General features: G+C 47.9%; 1 protein-coding gene across 1 annotated transcript in view; it reads left to right on the plus strand.

Annotated features, from left to right (window-relative positions):
- Positions 1-19,963, plus strand: part of LOC117364758 (AP-1 complex subunit mu-1) — a 96,670-nt gene that overhangs the window by 15,307 nt on the left and 61,400 nt on the right. Inside the window, exons 2-3 of the mRNA XM_033954354.1 lie at positions 2,989-3,145; positions 18,269-18,336. Coding sequence (XP_033810245.1) covers positions 2,989-3,145; positions 18,269-18,336 — 225 coding nt within the window. The remainder of the gene's footprint in view (positions 1-2,988; positions 3,146-18,268; positions 18,337-19,963) is intronic.

Genomic DNA, 19,963 nt, shown 5'->3' on the forward strand with positions numbered 1-19,963 from the left:
TCAGCATTTTGAAGGAGGTTTGCCCTACTTAAACCTTAGACATTTAGTTTGGTATGCTCATGTCTGCTGCGGTGAGAGTGAACATTATGGTAAGATCAAAAGAGCTGTCTGAGGCCTTCAGAAAGAAGATTATAGCAGCTTATAAGTCTGGCAAGAGATTTAAAAAGATCTCGTAAGAATTTGACATTAGTCATTCCATGGTCTGGAAAATAGTGTACAAGTGGAGGACTTTACAAACAAATGGCAACATGCCCAGGTCTGGCTGTCCAAGCAAGTTGACCCCCAGAGCAGGCCACAAGAAGTTAAAAGAAGTCTCCAAAACCCCTAAAATGTCATCACGGGACCTACAGCAGGCTTTTGCTACTGTTGATGTGAAAGTGCATACCTCTACAATCAAAAAGAGACTGCACAAATTTAACTTGTATGGGTGGTGTCATGGAGGAAACCTTTGCTCTCTAAGAGAAACATCAAGGCCAGACTGAAGTTTGCCAGAGAGAACATAGATAAACACTAGAACTTCTGGAATAGTGTTCTATGGACAAAGGAGTCTAAAATTGAATTATTTGGATTCCAGAAAAGAGGGCATGTTTGGCATACACCAAATACAGCTTTCCAGGAAAAGAACCTCATACCAACTGTGAAGCATGGAGGTGGAAGTGTCATGGTTTGGGGATGCTTTGCTGCAGCAGGCCCTGGCCAGCTCACCATCATAGAATCCACCATGAATTCTACAGTGTATCAGAGGGTACTTGAGGAACATGTGAGACCATCTGTAAGAAAATTAAAGCTGAAGCAGAACTGGACCCTGTAACATGACAATGATCCAAAATATACCAGTAAATCCATCAAGGACTGCCTGAAAACTAAGAAATGGAGAGTCCTGGAATGGCCAAGTCAAAGCCCTGATCTTAATCCCACTGAGATGCTTTGGGATGATTTGAAATGGGCTGTATATGCAAGAAACCCCTCAAACATCTCACATCTGAAAGAATTCTGCATTGAGGAGTGGGCCAAACTATCCTCAGACTGATGTCAGAGACTGGTAGATGGCTAAAAGAAGTGTTTTGTTGCAGTTATTTCAACCAAAAAGGGTAACACTAGCTATTAAGGTGTAGGGTGTTCTAATTTATTCCTCAGTTAGAATACACATTTTTGTGGATATCTTTTGTTTCATGAGTAAATCAAGGAAAATGTTTTTTGTTAACCTGCAATTACCGTATTTTCACGCATATAACACGCGCGTTATACACGTTTTTACTTACCGCGCATACCCCTCGCGCGTTATACAAATTTTTTTTACATAGTTCCCACCCCGCCCGACGCCCGATTCACACCCCCCCCAGCAGGACCGCTCGCACCCCCACCCCGAACGACCGCTCGCACGCGCTCCCACCCGCACCCGCATCCACGATCGGAGCAAGAGGGAGCCCAAGCCCTCTTGCCCGGCCGATTCCCCAACTCCCCGACAATATCGGGCCAGGAGGGAGCCCAAACCCTCCTGGCCACGGCAACCCCCTACCCCCACCCCGCACTACATTACGGGCAGGAGGGATCCCAGGCCCTCCTGCCCTCGACGCAAACCCCCCTCCCTCCAACGACCGCCCCCCCCCCCCAAGAACCTCCGACCGCCCCCCCAGCCGACCCGCGACCCCCCTGGCCGACCCCCACGACCCCCCCACCCCCCTTCCCCGTACCTTTGGTAGTTGGCCGGACAGACGGGAGCCAAACCCGCCTGTCCGGCAGGCAGCCAACGACGGAATGAGGAATTATATGCACGCTATTTGTGTGGAGAATAGCAGGGAAAGAGCAGGAGGAACTGTGCCTGGTGCTTGCTCAGAAGAACAATCGCTAAGCACAACTCCTCCCTTTTGTCAAAGTTGCTTTCCCTGCCCTGATCAACTGAGCCGCAGGTCTCCCAGAGTCCTGCCGGCTCAACTGATTGAGCGTTAGGGAGAGCAGCAGAGAGAAATGTTCCCCCTCCCGCAAATACCCTGCATCATCTGCTGCTACTACCCCCCCTGCCCCACAGTCATACCCTATACTAGATCGGCAGGAGGGATGCCCCCCCCCCCCAAGACAACCCCTTCCATGGTACCTATAAGATGAAAGACGGTCGGAGGGATGCCTATTCCCTGCTGGAAAATTTTGCCTGCAAATGTGGTACAACGAGGTTTGTGAATCACCCAGCGATGATAGAGAATTGCTTGGAGTGCATCTTTAAATATTAATGAGCCCTTTTACTACCATTTTAATATTAATGACCTCGTAATACATTTGCATGGCAGAGTCTGCTGGGAAGCTAGAAAAAGACAACGATGAGCCGTTTGGATAATTGGCTGGTAAACAACTGGCACACTAAACTGGCTGGAACCTGTTTAGTGACCATCTTTAATAGCATGGTAAGTTTTTAGAATCCAATCCTTAGGGTGGAAAATAAGCTCCAAATTGTGGATGAAATATGGGAATAAAAACTGAGTTTAGAGTCAAGTACTATAAGGATGTAGAATACATACTGTAACTTTACTTATCCTCCTATTGGATTTTAATTATTTTAGCCTAAAAAGTTGATAGGCTAGGTCCCATGTGATAGCAGCAAGTATGAAAATATGTACACACATGCATGGTGCAGCATTCTAAAAAGCCTTAAAAAGAAGCTAGTGAGTGTTCATCAGATGACGTCACCCACATGTAAGGCTTTATATCCTTCTGACTTTGGAGAACATTTACTACATGCAAGTTACTTTGCTTTGTGTGCTTCTTCTTAAGTGCTTATTTGATAAGCAGGAATGTTGAACTAAATACAAGATTTATAGAATTTCTGATCGCATAATTCACATTTTTATGGTAGAGAATTATTTCTGTCCAATGTACTTGATAGTGTACATGATAGATCTCATTGATCTGGGGTTGCTCTGGGCTGTTTGAGTTTTCAGGTAACAGAGTGCATTTCTAAAGGTTTATTCACAGTTCTTTTATTTTTCATGGCAGGTCCTAATTTGCCGGAATTACCGTGGTGATGTGGACATGTCGGAAGTGGAACATTTCATGCCCATCCTTATGGAGAAGGAAGAGGAAGGAGCACTGTCTCCCATTCTGGCACATGGTGGAGTTCGGTTTATGTGGATTAAGCACAACAATTTGTACCGTATCCTTTAGGTTGGCACCAAGTATGGTGCTGTAGTATGTGGGCTCCAAAATATCTTTGAACTACTTTTCAGTAAACATTTTTCTTTTTCAATATTTCTTTATTAAGGTTTCAATTTTTCCATGATCAAATAAATCATTCAATATTAACAGTGCAGTAGCAAAGAGAAGGAAGTGACATCATCAGTGAAGATGGCTGCCTAACTTCGAGGTTCTGGCCACCATAATTCCCCCCAAAAGCTGTCACCTGCTGATCTGCCTAGTTCTGCAGTGCGGCTGCTTTGTCAATGGCTCCTGCATCTCATGGCGTCGAAGAAAAAGACAGAGGGTGACCGCCAACAGAGTCGCATGCCCGAGAAACTCCCTGCATGTTTCACGTGCACAGTTGAGCTGCATGATGAAGGCAAGAACACCTAACTAAGGCCGATCTGTGATCTTAGGGAACTGCTAACATAGGTTAAGATAGAGATCTCCACAGTGGATGACCCAGATTAAAGAGGTGATCCTGGAATTGTGGCAAGGCCTGGCTGAAATTAGGTCCCACATCGATACAGTGTAGCTTAGGATGAACACCTGTAAGTAGTCAGCCACTGGGGCTCAGAGAGGCTTAGAGAATGTGCGATCCGAGTTGCATGAACTGATTGCTAAAATCAAAGATCTTGAAAATTGGGCCCTTCGAAACAATTTACGGATTTGGGGAGCCCCATATACGAGTGAGTACAAAGATGTAAGAAGTAATGACCGATGTGGCCAGATGGCTGCTGCAGAGCAACTTAGACCATGGCATTGAAAGGTCGCACAGAACTCTGGGGCCTAAGAGATCAGAGCAACCCTGTGATATTGTTGTCTTTCTCCAGAATTTTGTTATCAAAGAGTGGCTCCTCTGCAGAGATAGAGACCTTGGCTCACTTCAGTGGAATGGACACCCTGTGGAACTGTATCAAAATCTTTCCTCCAGCACACTGCAGAAGAGGAGAACCTTCTGGGAGGTGACCCAGGCGCTGGCACGTGCCATTGTGTGATATCACTGGACATTCAGTCTACTAATCACTTTGAACGGAGTTCCTAAGCGAGTCACCCCTGTTGAAGAGACCCGGAACTTGCTTTCCAAAGAGGGGATTGAGATTCCTGCTGACCCAGCTGGTGGAATGGCCCAGCAGTCTGTTCAACAGCACCTATCTGGATTCAGATGGCAGGGCGTAGAACGTAGATGATCTACTGCGCATAGGGCTTCAGAGACCATCTCGGCGACCGCTGGCTCTTCGTCTTGATGTCCTGGGCCTTGCTACTGGACTTTGCTTAACTGCACCTTTTCTGCGCCCCCTTTGGAATTTGCACTGCTTCATCTTATTTAATAGATTCATTCTCTATTTCCACTCAAAGGCACTCTAGAAGAACACAAGCTCTTTGTTTTTCTGTCAGTCAAAGGTTGTAAATTCAAAAAATATCATGAACGTTTACTTTCCTTTCAGGCAGCTATTTATGATTTTAGGCATCTGTTATCAATTTCCTACTCTTTTCAACATTTCAGAAAACAATTAAAGACTCCTCTTTTCTAAAAGTTCTTAGGTAATTAGAATCTTTTTTGCTCTCCATTTCCATTATGTTTATTTGATTTATCTTTTGTGAACCGCATAGAACTTTCTGGTTATGCAGTCTATAAATCATTTTATGTTTGTCTGACCACCTTCCTGTGTGGTTATATCTGGATGGGTTTATGCAAAGCTCGGGTCACACGTATTGGAGGTTAAATGAAAGCCTCTTGGATGATCCTGTGATCCTTCGTAAAGTACAGGTCGTTATAGATGAGTATATTCAATTCAACGTAGAAGGTGAGGCTTCACAGGGGTGCAGTTTGGGAAGGCTTGAATATAGTGGCATGGGGTCATCTTATTTCTGTAGCGACCTATAGGAAGAAACAGGATTCAGAAGGTCCTACATTTTCGTCGTACCATTGCTAATTTGTACAATCCCATTTTATTCCGGGACGGATGGGTGTTGTCTAATCTGGCCCGCCAGGAGCTGTAGGAGGCTTCATTTGTTAGAAGTCTTGACTCCTCCCTCTGCTATCATATCCTGGAGCGTGCTCCCTGGACCTCAGTTTTGTATTCCTACATGTCGGACTGTAGGAGCTTATCTCTATTTCTAAATGTTCAGTACTTTATTTGGGATAATTTCTCACAGGTTTTGCCCTTGTGCTGTGGTGGTTCCTTCAGGGACATCCTTGCAGCAGGAGATTGCAGCAGGCTCTTGGAGAAAGTCTGCTTCTGTGGGGTTCCCTGCTCCTGCAGTAAGCCTCCTGGACGGCCTGCATGTCAAATCAGGGCTCCGGGATCACAAACTAGCCCACTCTAGGTTCGTCGGCTTGTGGGTGGAGGGCAGGCTGCGTGGTTCCATGGAGGCGCGACTGGGATTGGGGCCGGACTGCGTACCTCAACCAAGTGGTCCGGAGGTCACTGGCCGTGGTGGTTGGGCCGGTGGGGCAGTCAGAAGACTTGAAATCCAGCTTTCCAGCTTCCTGAGGCTTTAGATCTCCCTACATGCTGTATCAGCATTGCCTGCCATTTCTCCCATACAGCACCATAGAACAGTGAGTAGCAACTTGCTTGCATGGTTTGGCAATTTTGGGGGGGGGTCCTCAAAAGGGGGTTTTAGGTGGTTCCCCTGCAAGCCCTAACCCTCCCCCCTAAAATCATAAAATTGTCATTTCCCAGGGGTACTTGTTCTTTTCCCGGGCTGTTTTAGGGCAAAATCAGCACCCACAGCGGCTATATTGGATTTTTCCTGATTTGGTTAAAAATATATTTTTTGCACTTAGGAGCTTCGTTTTCGCTCCAAATTTCTCAGATGGCCTTCTTAAGACATGATGACATGGATTTATACGCCATTTGCAGTGGATGGCTGTCGGATTTGCAGCTGTGTTCCACGAGCGCCGCTGCCATCGAGGTGTGTACGGATGTAGTTCCTTCCACCTCAGGAGAGGTTCAGGTTCATCATGGTTTGTCAAAACGTTTGACAATATTAAGTGGTTCATCTTATAAGGGGAGTGGAAGAATAGCCTAGTGGTTAGTGCAGCAGCTTGAGAACCTTGGAGACTGGATTCAATTCCTACTGCAATTCCTTGTGACTCTGGGCAAGTCACTTAATTCTTCGTTGCTCCAAAACAAGTACCTGCATATAGTATGTAAACCACTTTAATTGTAACCATAGAAAGACTGTATATCAAAGTCCTATTCCCCCCCCCCCTTTATATGGCATTGCTAGACATCACTAGATTACAGTCTTGATCTTGGAAGTTGATTCCGTTAAGATTTATCAAGAGTTTGTTGGCCTTACCAGTGTAAGACCCTGGAAAAGATCAGAATCGCAGCCCAGGTGGTATTTTGATTGGATTCATACAGTTTAAGCTCCACCTTTTGGCTAGCTTGCAGATCAGCACAACTTATACAGAAAGCTTTGAACTGGCCTGTGGAATATGGCAAGAATGTATACTGTCTTCTGTATTATTTGCTGGAATTCTATGGTTAAGGGCGAGATGTATCATAAAAGGTTTTGTGGCGAGATGTAGCATAAAATACTCCTTTTTGCTGATGTTTTTTTTGTTTACAGATCCTTACTGCTCATTGTCAGAGGTGGGGTGAGTATTAGAGTAGTTTGGAGTCGTTTCTGGTTTCAGATTAATAAATCCATGTCAGAAATTTTTAAATGTTTCATTTTTAAATGTTTCTTTGAATGACGTGGAAAGTATTGCAATTTAAGCAAAATGTTCCATTCCACTGGGCTAATTGTTTTTAGATGTATTTAGGAGTTAATTTAACTTCAGATTTAGAATCCTTACATAAGGCCAATTATCTGAATATTTTGGGAAGAGTTGGACAGATGACAGCATTTTAATATTTCTTAGCTGGGAGGATTCAGACTATTAAGATGATTGTGTTGCTTAGATTGCTCACAGACAAATTTTTCAGACAATTGCAGAAAAAAGGTTTTTCAATATATCTGGGGAAAAAAAAGCTCCCCATGGTACAAAGGCAGTTCTTGTTCTAATGAAGGAAACAGGGAGGAATGACAATGCCTAATTTTAAGGGATTTGGACTTGGGGGGTGGCCTAAGGGATCTGACCAATTGGAATGTTAGGTCACTCCCAGTGCATCCCAGAATGCACTGCAAGAGAGGCCTAAGATTCCGATTGGTCCAGGTCCCTAAGGCTCCTCCTATGGGAGGGGCTTTAAGTGCTTGGGCCAGTCAGAGCCTTAGGCCCCTCCCTGGTGCGTCCCACATTGCCCTGGGAAGGGGAAGGCCTGTCATTCAGTGGAGGTGGGCCTGCCGGCTAGAGCGAGTAAACATCCTTCTGGCTAGCCAACTCAATAAGGTACTTGGGTGAGCTTTGTCTTGGGAGGATGGGGGTTTCCGGTAAGAGGGACTGGGCATCACTCATGTCTGGAGTGGGGTTCGATGTCTCAGAGGGGTGGGGAGTTCCGGCAGGAGTGACTGGGAATCCCTCCTGCCTGGAAATGTCTTGGGGTGGTGGCCGCAGGAGGAATTGGGCACTCCTCCCGCCACGGACATTCGGGGATAGGAATGGTGGCTTTGGGGATTCCAGCAGGAGGGACTTGCATCCCTCCTGCCAGTAGTCTTTGTGTGTGGGGGGGGAGGGGTGGGCACGGGTTCCCTGCCATGGTTGCTAATCTGATCTTGATAGGGAGATTCCCTTGCTGCAATCGGATCAGCGACCGCATCTATTTGAAATGTAAACCAGCATTTTGCTAGCTTACATTTCAGGCGCCTATCGTGGCCCTAAGGAGATGCCTAGGACCACCTAAGCTCGCCTAAGGCTATTTACGGGCAAAACCATGCCTAGCCTTAGGCAAGCTTAGTCAGCCTTATGCACCTCCCTAGGCTTGCGAATATGCCTACAATGTAGGTGACCCTCTTCTGGGTTTAAAAAAATAAAAATGAAAAAAAAAACATGCGTCCCGCTTAGCTGGCTGGGTGGCTAGACAGCAGTAGGATGATTACTGCCGCTTACAAACAGGACACTATTTTAGGATTTGTCCCAGGATGTCTTTCAAAAAACAATTGAAGCCTTATTTATATGTTTATTTGTCAAAGCTTTTTATTAGCTTGGTAATGCTAGAACTGTTTTTAGAGCTCTGTAAAAGAGCAAATTCTTATTAATGTATGCTGTTTTTAGTGGATTTGTTCAGAGTTGGTAGGGAGGAGTCTGGCGATCATGTTTTTATGTTTTTGAATATGTATATTTCTATTGTAATTCGCTTAGGCATTAAGCAGAGAAGAAAATTTTAAAATAACATAGAAACATAGAAATAGATGGCAGATAAGGGCCACGGCCCATCTAGTCTGCCCACCCTAATGACCCTCCCCTACCTTTGCCTAGTGAATAGAGCCCACGTGTCGATCCCATTTGGCCTTAAAATCAGGCACGCTGCTGGCCTCAATCACCTGCAGTGGAAGACCATTCCAGCGATCAACCACCCTTTCAGTGAAAAAGAATTTCCTGGTTTCACCTCGTAGTTTCCCGCCTCTGATTTTCCACGGATGCCCTCTTGTTGCCGTGGGTCCCTTGAAAAAGAAGATATCTTCTTCCGCTACGATGCGGCCCGTGAGATACTTGAACGTCTCGATCATGTCCCCCCTCTCTCTGCGCTCCTCAAGCGAGTATAGCTGCAGTTTGTCTAACCTTTCTTCGTACGGGAGATCTTTGAGTCCCGAGACCATCCGGGTGGCCATTCTCTGAACCGACTCCAATCTCAGCACATCTTTGCGATAATGTGGTCTCCAGAATTGCACACAGTATTCCAGGTGGGGCCTCACCATGGATCTATACAATGGCATAATGACTTCCGACTTGCGGCTGACGAAACCCCTGCGTATGCAACCTAGGATCTGTCTTGCCTTGGATGAGGCCTGCTCTACCTGACTGGCAGCCTTCATGTCCTCACTGACGATCACCCCCAAATCCCGTTCTGCTACCGTTCTTGTTAGGATCTCACCATTAAGAGTATAAGTCTTGTATGGATTATGGTTGCCTAGGTGCATGACTTTGCATTTTTTGGCATTGAAGCTGAGTTGCCAGGTCCTAGACCAGCGCTCCAGTAGGAGTAAGTCGTGCATCATGTAGTCGGGCATTGAATCTTCGTCCGTTGTGCATTTTCCCACTACATTACTTAGTTTGGCGTCATCGGCGAATAATGCTATTTTACCTCGAAGCCCTTCTGCCAAGTCTCTTATAAAGATGTTGAATAGGGTCGGTCCCAAGACCGAACCCTGTGGCACTCCGCTGATCACCTCCGTCATTTCTGAGGGGGTGCCGTTCACCACTACCCTTTGAAGCCTACCACCAAGCCAGTTCCTAACCCATTTCGTCAATGTGTCACCTAATCCTATAGAACTCATCTTGTTCAGCAACCTGCGGTGTGGTACGCTATCGAATGCTTTGCTAAAGTCCAGGTACACGATGTCCAGGGACTCCCCAACATCCAGCTTCCCCGTCACCCAGTCAAAGAAGCTGATCAGGTTGGATTGACATGATCTCCCCTTAGTAAATCCATGTTGACGGGGGTCCCGTAGATTTTCCTCATCCAGGATATTATCCAATTGTCGTTTGATCAGAGTTTCCATAAGTTTGCTCACTATAGATGTTAGACTCACTGGTCTGTAGTTTGCTGTCTCCATCTTTGAGCCTTTCTTGTGGAGTGGAATGACGTTAGCCGTCCTCCAGACCAACGGGACGCTTCCTGTACTAAGGGAGAGGTTGAAGAGTGCCGACAGTGGCTCTGCCAAGACATCACTCAACTCCCTAAGCACCCTGGGGTGTAGGTTGTCAGGCCCCATTGCCTTGTTAACCTTGAGTTTTGACAGCTCATCGTAGACACTGCTGGGCGTGAATTCGAAGTTACTAAATGGGTCAACTGAGTCTGCCCTTGTCTGTAGTTGAGGGCCAAGCCCCGGCGCTTCACGGGTGAAGACTGTGCTGAAGTATTCATTTAATAGCTGGGCTTTTTCGGAATCCTTTTCCACATAGTCTCCGTTTGGTTTCCTAAGACGTACAATCCCGCCAGAGTTTTTACTTCTATCACTGATATACCTGAAGAAGGATTTATCTCTCTTCTGGATGTTCTTTGCCAGAGACTCCTCCATGTGAAATTTAGCCTCCCTGACTGCTGTTTTGACTGCTTTTGACTTGGTCAGGTAGTCTGCCCTAGAGTCCTGTTTCCCCGATTGTTTGTAAGAGATGAATGCTTTTTTCTTTTCCTTGATGAGGTCCGAGATCTCCGCAGTGAACCATTGCGGCTTGTTGTTTCTTCGCCGCTTACTTACTAATTTAACATAGCGGTTTGTCGCTTCTTGTATGGTGGCTTTCAAAGTCGACCACATTTCTTCCACGCTATCGGTTTTTGCTTGGCTTTGTAGCGCCTGGTGAACAAAGGAACCCATGTCTTGGAAGTTTGTGTCCTTGAATTTGAGGACCTTGGTCAGCGTGTTAGATTTAGTGAAACCTTTCCTAAGATTGAACCATACCATGTTGTGGTCACTGGAGGCCAATGTGTCGCCCACCGAGACCTCTGTGACACTTTCTCCGTTGGTAAGTAATAGGTCCAGTATTGCCTGATCCCTTGTTGGGTCCAACACCAGTTGCTTCAGACCAGCTCCCTTCATAGAGTTTAATAGCCTCCTGTTGCTGCCAGAATCGGAGGTTAGTGTATCCCAATCCACATCAGGCATGTTGAAGTCACCTAACAATACTGTGTCCCCACGCAAGGTGATATTTTCTATAACCCCGATTATTTCCATATCCAGGTCAACCTGTTGTCTTGGGGGTCTGTAAATTACGCCAAGATACAAGCATTTGTCCTTCCCTCTGGCCAAATTAACCCAAAGGGATTCTCCAGTGTATTGGACATCTGAGATTCTTGTGACCTTAATGTCATCTTTAGTATATAATGCTACACCTCCTCCCAATCTGCCTTCTCTGTCCCGGCGAAGCAAGTTGTAACCCGGTATGACCATGTCCCACCCATGGGAGTCTGTGAGCCAGGTCTCAGATATCGCCACCACATCCAGGTCGGCATTCCTTATTTCTGTTTCCAACTCCAGGATCTTGTTTCCCAAACTGTGTGCGTTGACGTACATAGCCCTCCATGTTGTATTTTTGTTACATATCAGTGGGGATATACCTGCTTGAGCTACTTGAACACCTACAGCATAATTTGCGTTATATATGTTCCCCCAGACCCAGCAATATTTGCGTTGTATATGTTCCCCCTGGACCCAGAACTACAATGTGTATTCCCCACAGACCCAGATCTACAATGTGTATTCCCCAAAGACTCAGAAGTACAATGTGTACTCCCCCTAGATCTGGAATTACAATGTGGCCCATACTTATGATGTGAACCTACCCCCGACTCGAAGGTGTGTGTACTCGCCCATGACCCAGACTTTCGGTGACTACTTACCACATCCTCAAAACAGTATTTGCAGTTTAGTTCGTCAGGTATGTTGTTTGTGTCTGTACCCTCCCCCAACTTACCTAGTTTAAAGCCCTGTGAAGTAGGCGGGCTAGACGGTGTCCATGGACATTCTTCCCTCTTCTGGTCAGGAGTAGGCCGTCGTGTCCATGTAGTCCGTGCAAAGCTTCCCCATGGTGCAGGAACCCGAAGTTCATCTCCTTGCACCATCCTCGCAGCCAGTCGTTTGCCCTCTGTATTCGATCATCTCTGGCTCTGCCCTTGCCCCTCACAGGGAGAATCGAGGAGAAGACCACCTGCGCATTCATCCTCCTCAGCTTCTCCCCCAGGGCTCTGAAGTCCTCAGGTATGCTGTTCGTGGTGCTCCTGGCGGTGTCGTTAGTTCCGACGTGGATTAGAATCATGGGGAAGTGATCACGGGGCTTGATGAGTCTGTCAAGGCAAGCGGTTACATCCCGGATCCTGGCCCCTGGCAAACAGCAGACCTCTCTTGATTGTAGGTCTGATCTGCAAATTGGTCCCTCGGTGCCCCTCAGCAGCGAATCTCCGATGACCACCACTCTGCGCTTCTTGAGGGTGGGCCGTTCTGTTGATTCCGGAGCTGGAACCGTCTGCTGAACAACTTGTTGCACCTCGTTCTCAGGACCTTCCTGTAGCAGCTGATACCTGTTCCTCAGGGCGATTTGTGGTGTCGATGTAGAGCTGCCCTGTATGTGAGAAAAAGAGATAGAGTTAGGTCCTCTGCGTTTTCCTGTGGAGGAAGTCACTAGCTGCCAGGAGTCAGCATCTCCAGCCACTTCCTGCATTCCGGTGGTTGGTCTCAAGTTTGCAGGTTTGGATGCTTTGGGTGTTCCCAGGGTGGTTTTGTCAGGTTCCTGTTCGGTGATCTGGGACAGCTCCTGGATGACTCCATCGATGAAGGTCTCGTCATTACGGATGCTCCTTAAGCGCTGAACCTCCTCTCTCAGGCTCCTCAGCTCCAGCAAAAGGCTTTCGTTCGACTGGTCCATTACTTCTGTTTGTGTTGAGACTGTAGACATCTTTGAGGGGATGGCCTCAGTCTGTGCAGAGACCTGCTTCATTTAGTGACATGCCGCCTCTGGAACCCATTCCTCCGGGCGAAGAAATTTGGGATATTCTTTCGAGTAGTCGAAGCCCTGGGCATCGCCAGGAAGAGTTCTTCCGCACTCCTTATCAAGCATGGAATGCGGCTCGAGAAGCGTCGAGCCATCCTCCTCTTCGCTCTACGGCTTCCAGCCCTATCTACTCCTTCGAGGCCTCTGGGGACCCATCTAAGCATCTCCGGTCCAGGTCTCCTTCGAGACACAGGGAGGGGCATCGTTCCAGGCATTCTTCGAGGCATTCCTCTAGGCATTCTACAGTCTCGCCTCAGAAGAAACTTCCTCGTGTGGGCTATTCATCTTCGGATGTCTCCCCGCCTCCGGGCCCGGAGTACGAGGATCCCTATGGCTCTTTCTCACCCTGCCGATCACAAGTCTCCTTGGATCCAGAGGCTTCGACTTCATCCTGCCCGTCCCGCCAGCCTGTGTTGGCAGACCAATTGTCTTTTTTATCCTTTCTCAGGCAGATGGCGGATGATCTCGATATCACCTTGGACTCCGGTTCCCGATACTCCAAGGAATACCTGGATACCATGCATCTGCCTCATCCTCCTGCTGAGTCGCTTCGTCTACCTCTGCACAAGCTCCTCGACCAAACCTTCATGCGATGTTTTGAAACACCGTACTCTATTCCTGCCGTTCCTGGCAAACTGGATGCCAGGTACCGCACAGTGCATCACAAGGGGTTTGAGGGCTCCCAGCTCTCTCATCAGTCCCTATTGGTTGAGTCCTCCCTCAAAAGATCTCATCCGTTCCAGGTGTATGCCTCGGTGCCCCCGGGCAGAGAGGGCCGGACCATGGATAAATTCGGGAGGCGCATCTACCAGAACTCGATGATGGCATCCAGAGTTCTCAATTACACTTTCCATTTTGCAACTTATTTGGAGTTCTTCCTGCCTGTGCTTCGGAAGTTTACGCCTTACATTGAGTCTCAGGCTCATTTCGAATTTGAGGAGGTGGTCGCCTCGCTCTCCCAACTGCGCTTTCAACTGATGCAATCCTCTTATGATGCCTTCGAACTCTCGGCACGAGCTGCTGCCTGCTCCGTGGCCATGCGTCGTCTGGCATGGCTTCGAACCATTGACATGGACCCGAACCTCCAGGACAGGCTTGCCAACGTCCCCTGTGCGGGTGCGGATTTGTTTGATGAATCTATTGAGACCATGACGAAGAAGCTGTCGGACCATGAAAAATCTTTCCAGTCCATCCTTCGTCCCAAGCCTAAACTTGCTCAGTCTCGACCTTCTCGACTGCCCTTGATCTATCAGCGGCGTTATACTCCCAGGCAGGCTCCTACTGCGAGACAACCAGCAAAGAGACAGCCTCCACAGAAGGCTCAGCAAAAACCTCAGCCTTCTGCTGTCCCTAAGGCTCCTCAGCCTTTTTGACTCTCTGTTAAGGAGCATAACCAACACCGTTCTGCTATCCCCTGTCTTTCCAATTGGGGGTCGTCTCCATCATTTTTATCATCGATGGACGGCTATTACCACCGACCTTTGGGTCCTTACCATCATCAGGGAAGGATATTCTCTTCAGTTCCATCGGGTCCCCCCGGACCACCCTCCAAAAGAGTATCCTTCCAAGTTGACCCAGACCGCCCTTCTTCTTCAGGAAGCTCAGGCTTTGCTCCAGCTAAGGGCCGTCGAGCCAGTCCCTGTGGACCAACACAACCGGGGGTTTTACTCCCGGTACTTCCTTGTTCCGAAGAAGACGGGCGATCTGCGTCCAATTCTGGACCTCAAGGTCCTCAACAAGTTCCTGGTCAAGGAGAGATTTTGCATGCTGACCCTTGCTTCTCTGTCCCCCCCTCCTCGAGCAGAACGACTGGTTATGCTCTCTGGATCTCAAGGAGGCCTACACTCACATTCCCATTCATCCGGCCTCTCGCAAGTTCCTCAGATTTCGGGTGGGACATCTACATCTGCAGTATCGAGTGCTTCCATTCGGCCTGTCCTCGTCTCCCAGAGTCTTCACGAAGTGCCTGGTGGTAGTGGCCGCTGCACTCCGGAACCAGGGTCTTCAGGTATTTCCCTACCTCGACGACTGGCTCATCAAGGCCACCTCGGCTCCTGGGGTCATCTCGGCGACCCTAACAACGATTTGGTTCCTGCAAAATTTAGGCTTTGAGATCAACTTCCCAAAATCTCATCTGCAGCCTACCCAGTCTCTTCCCTTCATCGGGGCGGTTCTGGATACTATTCAACTCAGAGCATTCCTTCCTCCACAGCGCCTGGATGTTCTTCTTCATCTCTGCCAGTCAGTGTCTTCTCGCAGTCCATCTCAGCGAGACACATGATGGTTCTCATGGGCCACATGGCCTCTACAGTTCATGTGACTCCTTTTGCCAGACTTCACCTCAGGATTCCTCAGTGGACCCTGGCTTCTCAATGGACACAAGTGTCAGACCCTTTGACTCGTCACATCATAGTTACTCCTGCTCTTCAGCAGTCTCTACTTTGGTGGATGACCTCTTCAAATCTATCCAGAGGTTTGCTGTTTCACACTCCTCCCCACCAAAAAGTTCTCACGACCGATTCCTCGACCTATGCATGGGGAGCTCCTCTGGACGGTCTTCGCACTCAAGGCTTCTGGACCAGTGTGGACAGGCTGTGCCATATCAATCTTCTGGAACTCAGGGCGATCTTCAATGCTCTTCAAGCGTTTCAACATCTGCTTCACGACATGGTGGTCCTCATTCGCACGGACAATCAGGTCGCAATGTATTATGTCAACAAGCAGGGGGGCACGGGCTCGGCCTCCCTCTGCCAGGAAGCTCTCAGAGTCTGGGATTGGGCGATTCGCCACAACACCTTCCTCAAAGCTGTCTACAGGGGAAGGACAATGCCTTGGTGGACAACTTAAGTCGTCTCCTCCAGCCTCACGAATGAACCCTCCATTCCAGGCCCCTTCATCAGATCTTCTCTCAGTGGGGGACGCCTCAGATAGACCTCTTTGCTGCCCCCCACAACTTCAAACTGCCTCAATTCTGCTCCAGGATCTGCACTCCTCATCGCCTCGAGGCAGATGCCTTTCTTCTGGATTGGGGGAATCGCTTTCTGTATGCGTTTCCTCCATTTCCTCTCATTCAAAAGACTCTGGTCAAATTGAAATCCGACCATGCCACCATGATTCTGATAGCTCCTCGGTGGCCCAGACAGCCTTGGTACTCCCTTCTACTTCAACTCAGCAGCAGGGAGCCATTTCTTCTTCCAGTGTTTCCTTCACTGCTTACTCAGCATCAAGGATCTCTGCTCCATCCCAACCTGCAGTCTCTCCACCTGACAGCTTGGTTCCTCTCAACGTGATTCCCCGCCAATTTTCCAAAGCGGTGAGGGATGTCTTGGAGGCTTCCAGGAAGCCTGTTACTAGACAATGCTACTCCCAAAAATGGACTAGATTTTCTACCTGGTGTGTTTCTAATCGTAAGGAGCCTCAACGAGCCTCCCTGTCTTCTGTTTTGGAGTATCTTTTGTACCTATCTCATTCTGGCTTCAAGTCTACATCGATACGAGTCCATTTGAGTGCAATTGCGGCTTTCCATCAGCCTCTGCAAGGGAAACCTCTCTCTGCTCATCCTGTGGTTTCCAGGTTTATGAAAGGACTTTTCCATGTCAATCCTCCTCTCAAACCTCCTCCAGTGGTTTGGGACCTCAATGTTGTCCTTTCTCACCTTATGAAGCCTCCTTTTGAGCCTCTCAACAAGGCTCCACTGAAGTTTCTCACTTGGAAAGTGGTTTTTCTTGTTGCCCTTACTTCTGCTCGCAGGGTCAGTGAGCTTCAGGCCTTAGTGGCGGATCCACCTTTCACAGTATTCCATCATGACAAGATGGTCCTTCGCACTCATCCGAAATTCCTGCCTAAAGTGGTCTCTGAATTTCATCTCAACCAATCCATAGTGCTTCCTGTGTTTTTTCCAAAGCCTCATTCTCATCCTGGAGAATCGGCTCTTCACACTCTGGACTGTAAACGTGCTTTGGCTTTCTACCTGGATCGCACCAAACCACACAGAACTGCTCCTCAACTTTTCGTCTCCTTTGATCTGAACAAGTTGGGACGCCCTGACTCGAAGCGTACCATCTCCAACTGGATGGCGGCTTGCATCTCTTTCTGCTATGCCCAGGCTGGATTACCCCTTCCCTGTAAAGGCACAGCCCATAAGGTCAGAGCAATGGCGGCCTCTGTAGCCTTCCTCAGATCGACACCGATTGAGGAGATTTGTAAGGCTGCCACTTGGTCCTCGGTTCATACATTCACCTCTCATTATTGTCTGGATAATTTCTCCAGACGGGATGGACAGTTTGGCCAAACAGTATTACAAAACTTATTCTCCTAAGTTGCCAAGTCTCCCACTATCCCATTGAGGTTAGCTTGGAGGTCACCCACTAGTGAGAATACCTGCCTGCTTGTCCTGGGATAAAGCAATGTTACTTACCGTAACAGTTGTTATCCAGGGAGAGCAGGCAGCTATTCTCACGTCCCACCCACCTCCCCTGGGTTGGCTTCTCTGCTAGCTACCTGAACTGAGGAGACACGCCCGGAGCATCGGGCGGGAAGGCACTCGCGCATGCGCGGTGCGGGCATCTCGAAACTTCTGAAGTTTCTTCAAGCAAGTATGCTTGTGAGACATCCGCATCGGGGCTCTGTCGGATGACATCACCCACTAGTGAGAATAGCTGCTTGCTGTCCCTGGATAACAACTGTTACGGTAAGTAACATTGCTTTCTGGGACCTCAGTATTCTCATCAGCATGGGTCTCCAAGTTTCCCCATGCTTGTGTCCTGTTCTCTCAAGGTCCCCACATACAGTCGCCATTTTCTCCAAAAGCTCATCCTTTTCCAAAAGCTTTTCAACTCTTGGCACATTTCTATAAAATAGTGCTCAAAATCTCAAGCGATGCTGCAAGAGGAGGCAACCTTCTGATGTTCAGTCACTGATTGCAAGGACTTCAACTCAGGTAGGGAATCAGGGCCTGGTGACACATGGCACAAAGAAGGTTTGGGCCCCGGCTTATGGGGGAACTTACTTGTTTCTTTAGTTCCAGATTTTGATTGGAAAGCCATAATTTCCTCTAACATTTCAGAAGCACAGGTATAAGGTGAATGTAAAGGCTGATGGCAAAGGATTAAGCAAATTAACTTAGTAGGGACGCAGGAGCTCAGGGATCAGGCAGTGATGTCATTTCCTCCAGGATCAAGCTGCCATCCAGAGCCGTGATGCCACTTCCTTCAAATTAGGATTGCTTTTTATAACTGCTGATTCCTTCCCAACTCTTCTGCTCCCTGAACCACCCAGCCTCTACCCATACTTGACATCAGCGTCTCTGAGAATATTTAGTGGCACTGCTGCATAAGTGCTGCTGAATATCCACAAATAGCTCACAGAATATGATTTAAGAGGCCAGGAGCCTCTTGCCCACTTAAATAGTTTTGAATATTGACCCTTGAATTCTTAAAATGTTTGGAGTATTTTTGTGACATTTGAATACTTCTTCCTTAACTTAGACATTTTTAGTTGTAGCAACTTCTAAGAAGAATGCATGTGTTTCATTGGTTTTTTCCTTTCTTTATAAAGTGGTTCAGGTGAGTTAAACTGTCCTGTATTATTACTGATGCCTTAATAAGGAGCAGACAGACCTTTTCCCTTACAGGTTGTCCTGTTTAAGGTTACCATATAGCTCCAGAAAAAGGAGGATGGAGTGAGACATCTGGGTTTTACTTCCATTGTTTGAGAGTAAAACCCGGATTTCTCAATCTGCCCGCCTTTTTCTGGAGCCATATGGTAACCCTACCCTATGACATTGGGATGAGTGCACGGTTATCCGCTGGGCGTGGGGCAGGGACAGGGTCAGAGCCTGCAGGGACATGGACAAACTTTGTCCTTCATCCTTAGAGCATTGGCAACTGAATTAAATGATTAAAAAAAACCGTAGAAGCTGCTTTTGAATTCAAATGACATACAGTGGAACCTTGGTTTGTGAGTAACGTGGTTTGCAAGTGTTTTGCAAGATGAGCAAAACACTCAGCAAACTTTTGTCTCGCAAACCGAGCACCGCCCTGATAAACAAGCTCTCAGCAATGGTGGGTACCTACCTGTGGGTGCTGCAGCGCTTTCAGCTTGGTGGCTTCCTTCCCTCGGGGTCCCCGTGCGGCTTCCCTCCCGCTTCGGCCTATGCCTCTGCCGTCCGTCAGCGCCTCCCTGCTCCTGATCCAAGCCGGCCGCCATCCTGTGGGAGCATGCGCACGACCGCTCCTCTCTTGAACCAAGCCAGCTGCTGCTCCGACAACACGCTCACCACGTCCTGCGTGCTTGTACGTGGTGAGCATGTTGTCGGGGCAGCAGCTTGGATCAGGAGCAGGGAGGCGCTGATGGATGGCAGAGGCATCGGCCGAAGTGGGAGGGCAGCCGCACGGGGACCCCGAAGGAAGGAAGCCACCACGCTGAAAGCGCTGCAGCACCTACAGGCAAGTACCCACCCCTGGGCCACCATAGCAAACCTTGGTTGTGGAACAAATTGTTTGAGTTTACATTGTGGCCTATGGGGAACTTTGTTTTGATATACGAGTGCTTTGGCTTACGAGCATGCTTCTGGAACGAATTATGCTCGTAAACCAAGGTACCGCTGTAATGTTAAATGACATCATTTGTGTCTTGTCTGCTTTTGATGTGGAAGCAAGAGCCTTATCTTCTGATCAGACTCCTACCATCTACAACGTCCTTCCATCATATGTCCAGCTGCTCAAGCATCTTACTGCAACAGATTCATCTATCATTGCTAGCATCAAGGAACATTTCCAAAATTTAATAGACATTTATTTTCCTGTTCATTCACTACACGGTTTAGGTTCTTTTCTACACCCCTGTTTGAAAGGCAATTCAATCACCTTCCCAGATGATGTGAAAACATAGGCAATTGATCCTTTGGGAAGGTTGTACCAAAATCATATTGAAATGGAAGGTTTTATTTGTGATTTGTAAACAGTTATGCAGAATATTGTCCCTTTTTACACTTTAACTAGTCTTTAAGCCCGTTACATTAACGGGTGCTAGAGTAGATGTCTGTCTGTCTGAGGTTTTTTTTTCTTTGTCTCTCTCTCTCTCCTTGCACGCTGCCTGTCATTTTTTCTGTCTGTGTCTCTTCCTCTGTCCTTAGTGCCCTCAGTGCCTCCTTCCTATGTCCTTAGTGCCTCTTCCTATGTCCATAGTGTC

Source organism: Geotrypetes seraphini, chromosome 8 (genome assembly GCF_902459505.1).
Source record: "Geotrypetes seraphini chromosome 8, aGeoSer1.1, whole genome shotgun sequence".
Taxonomy (NCBI): Eukaryota; Metazoa; Chordata; class Amphibia; order Gymnophiona; family Dermophiidae; genus Geotrypetes; species Geotrypetes seraphini.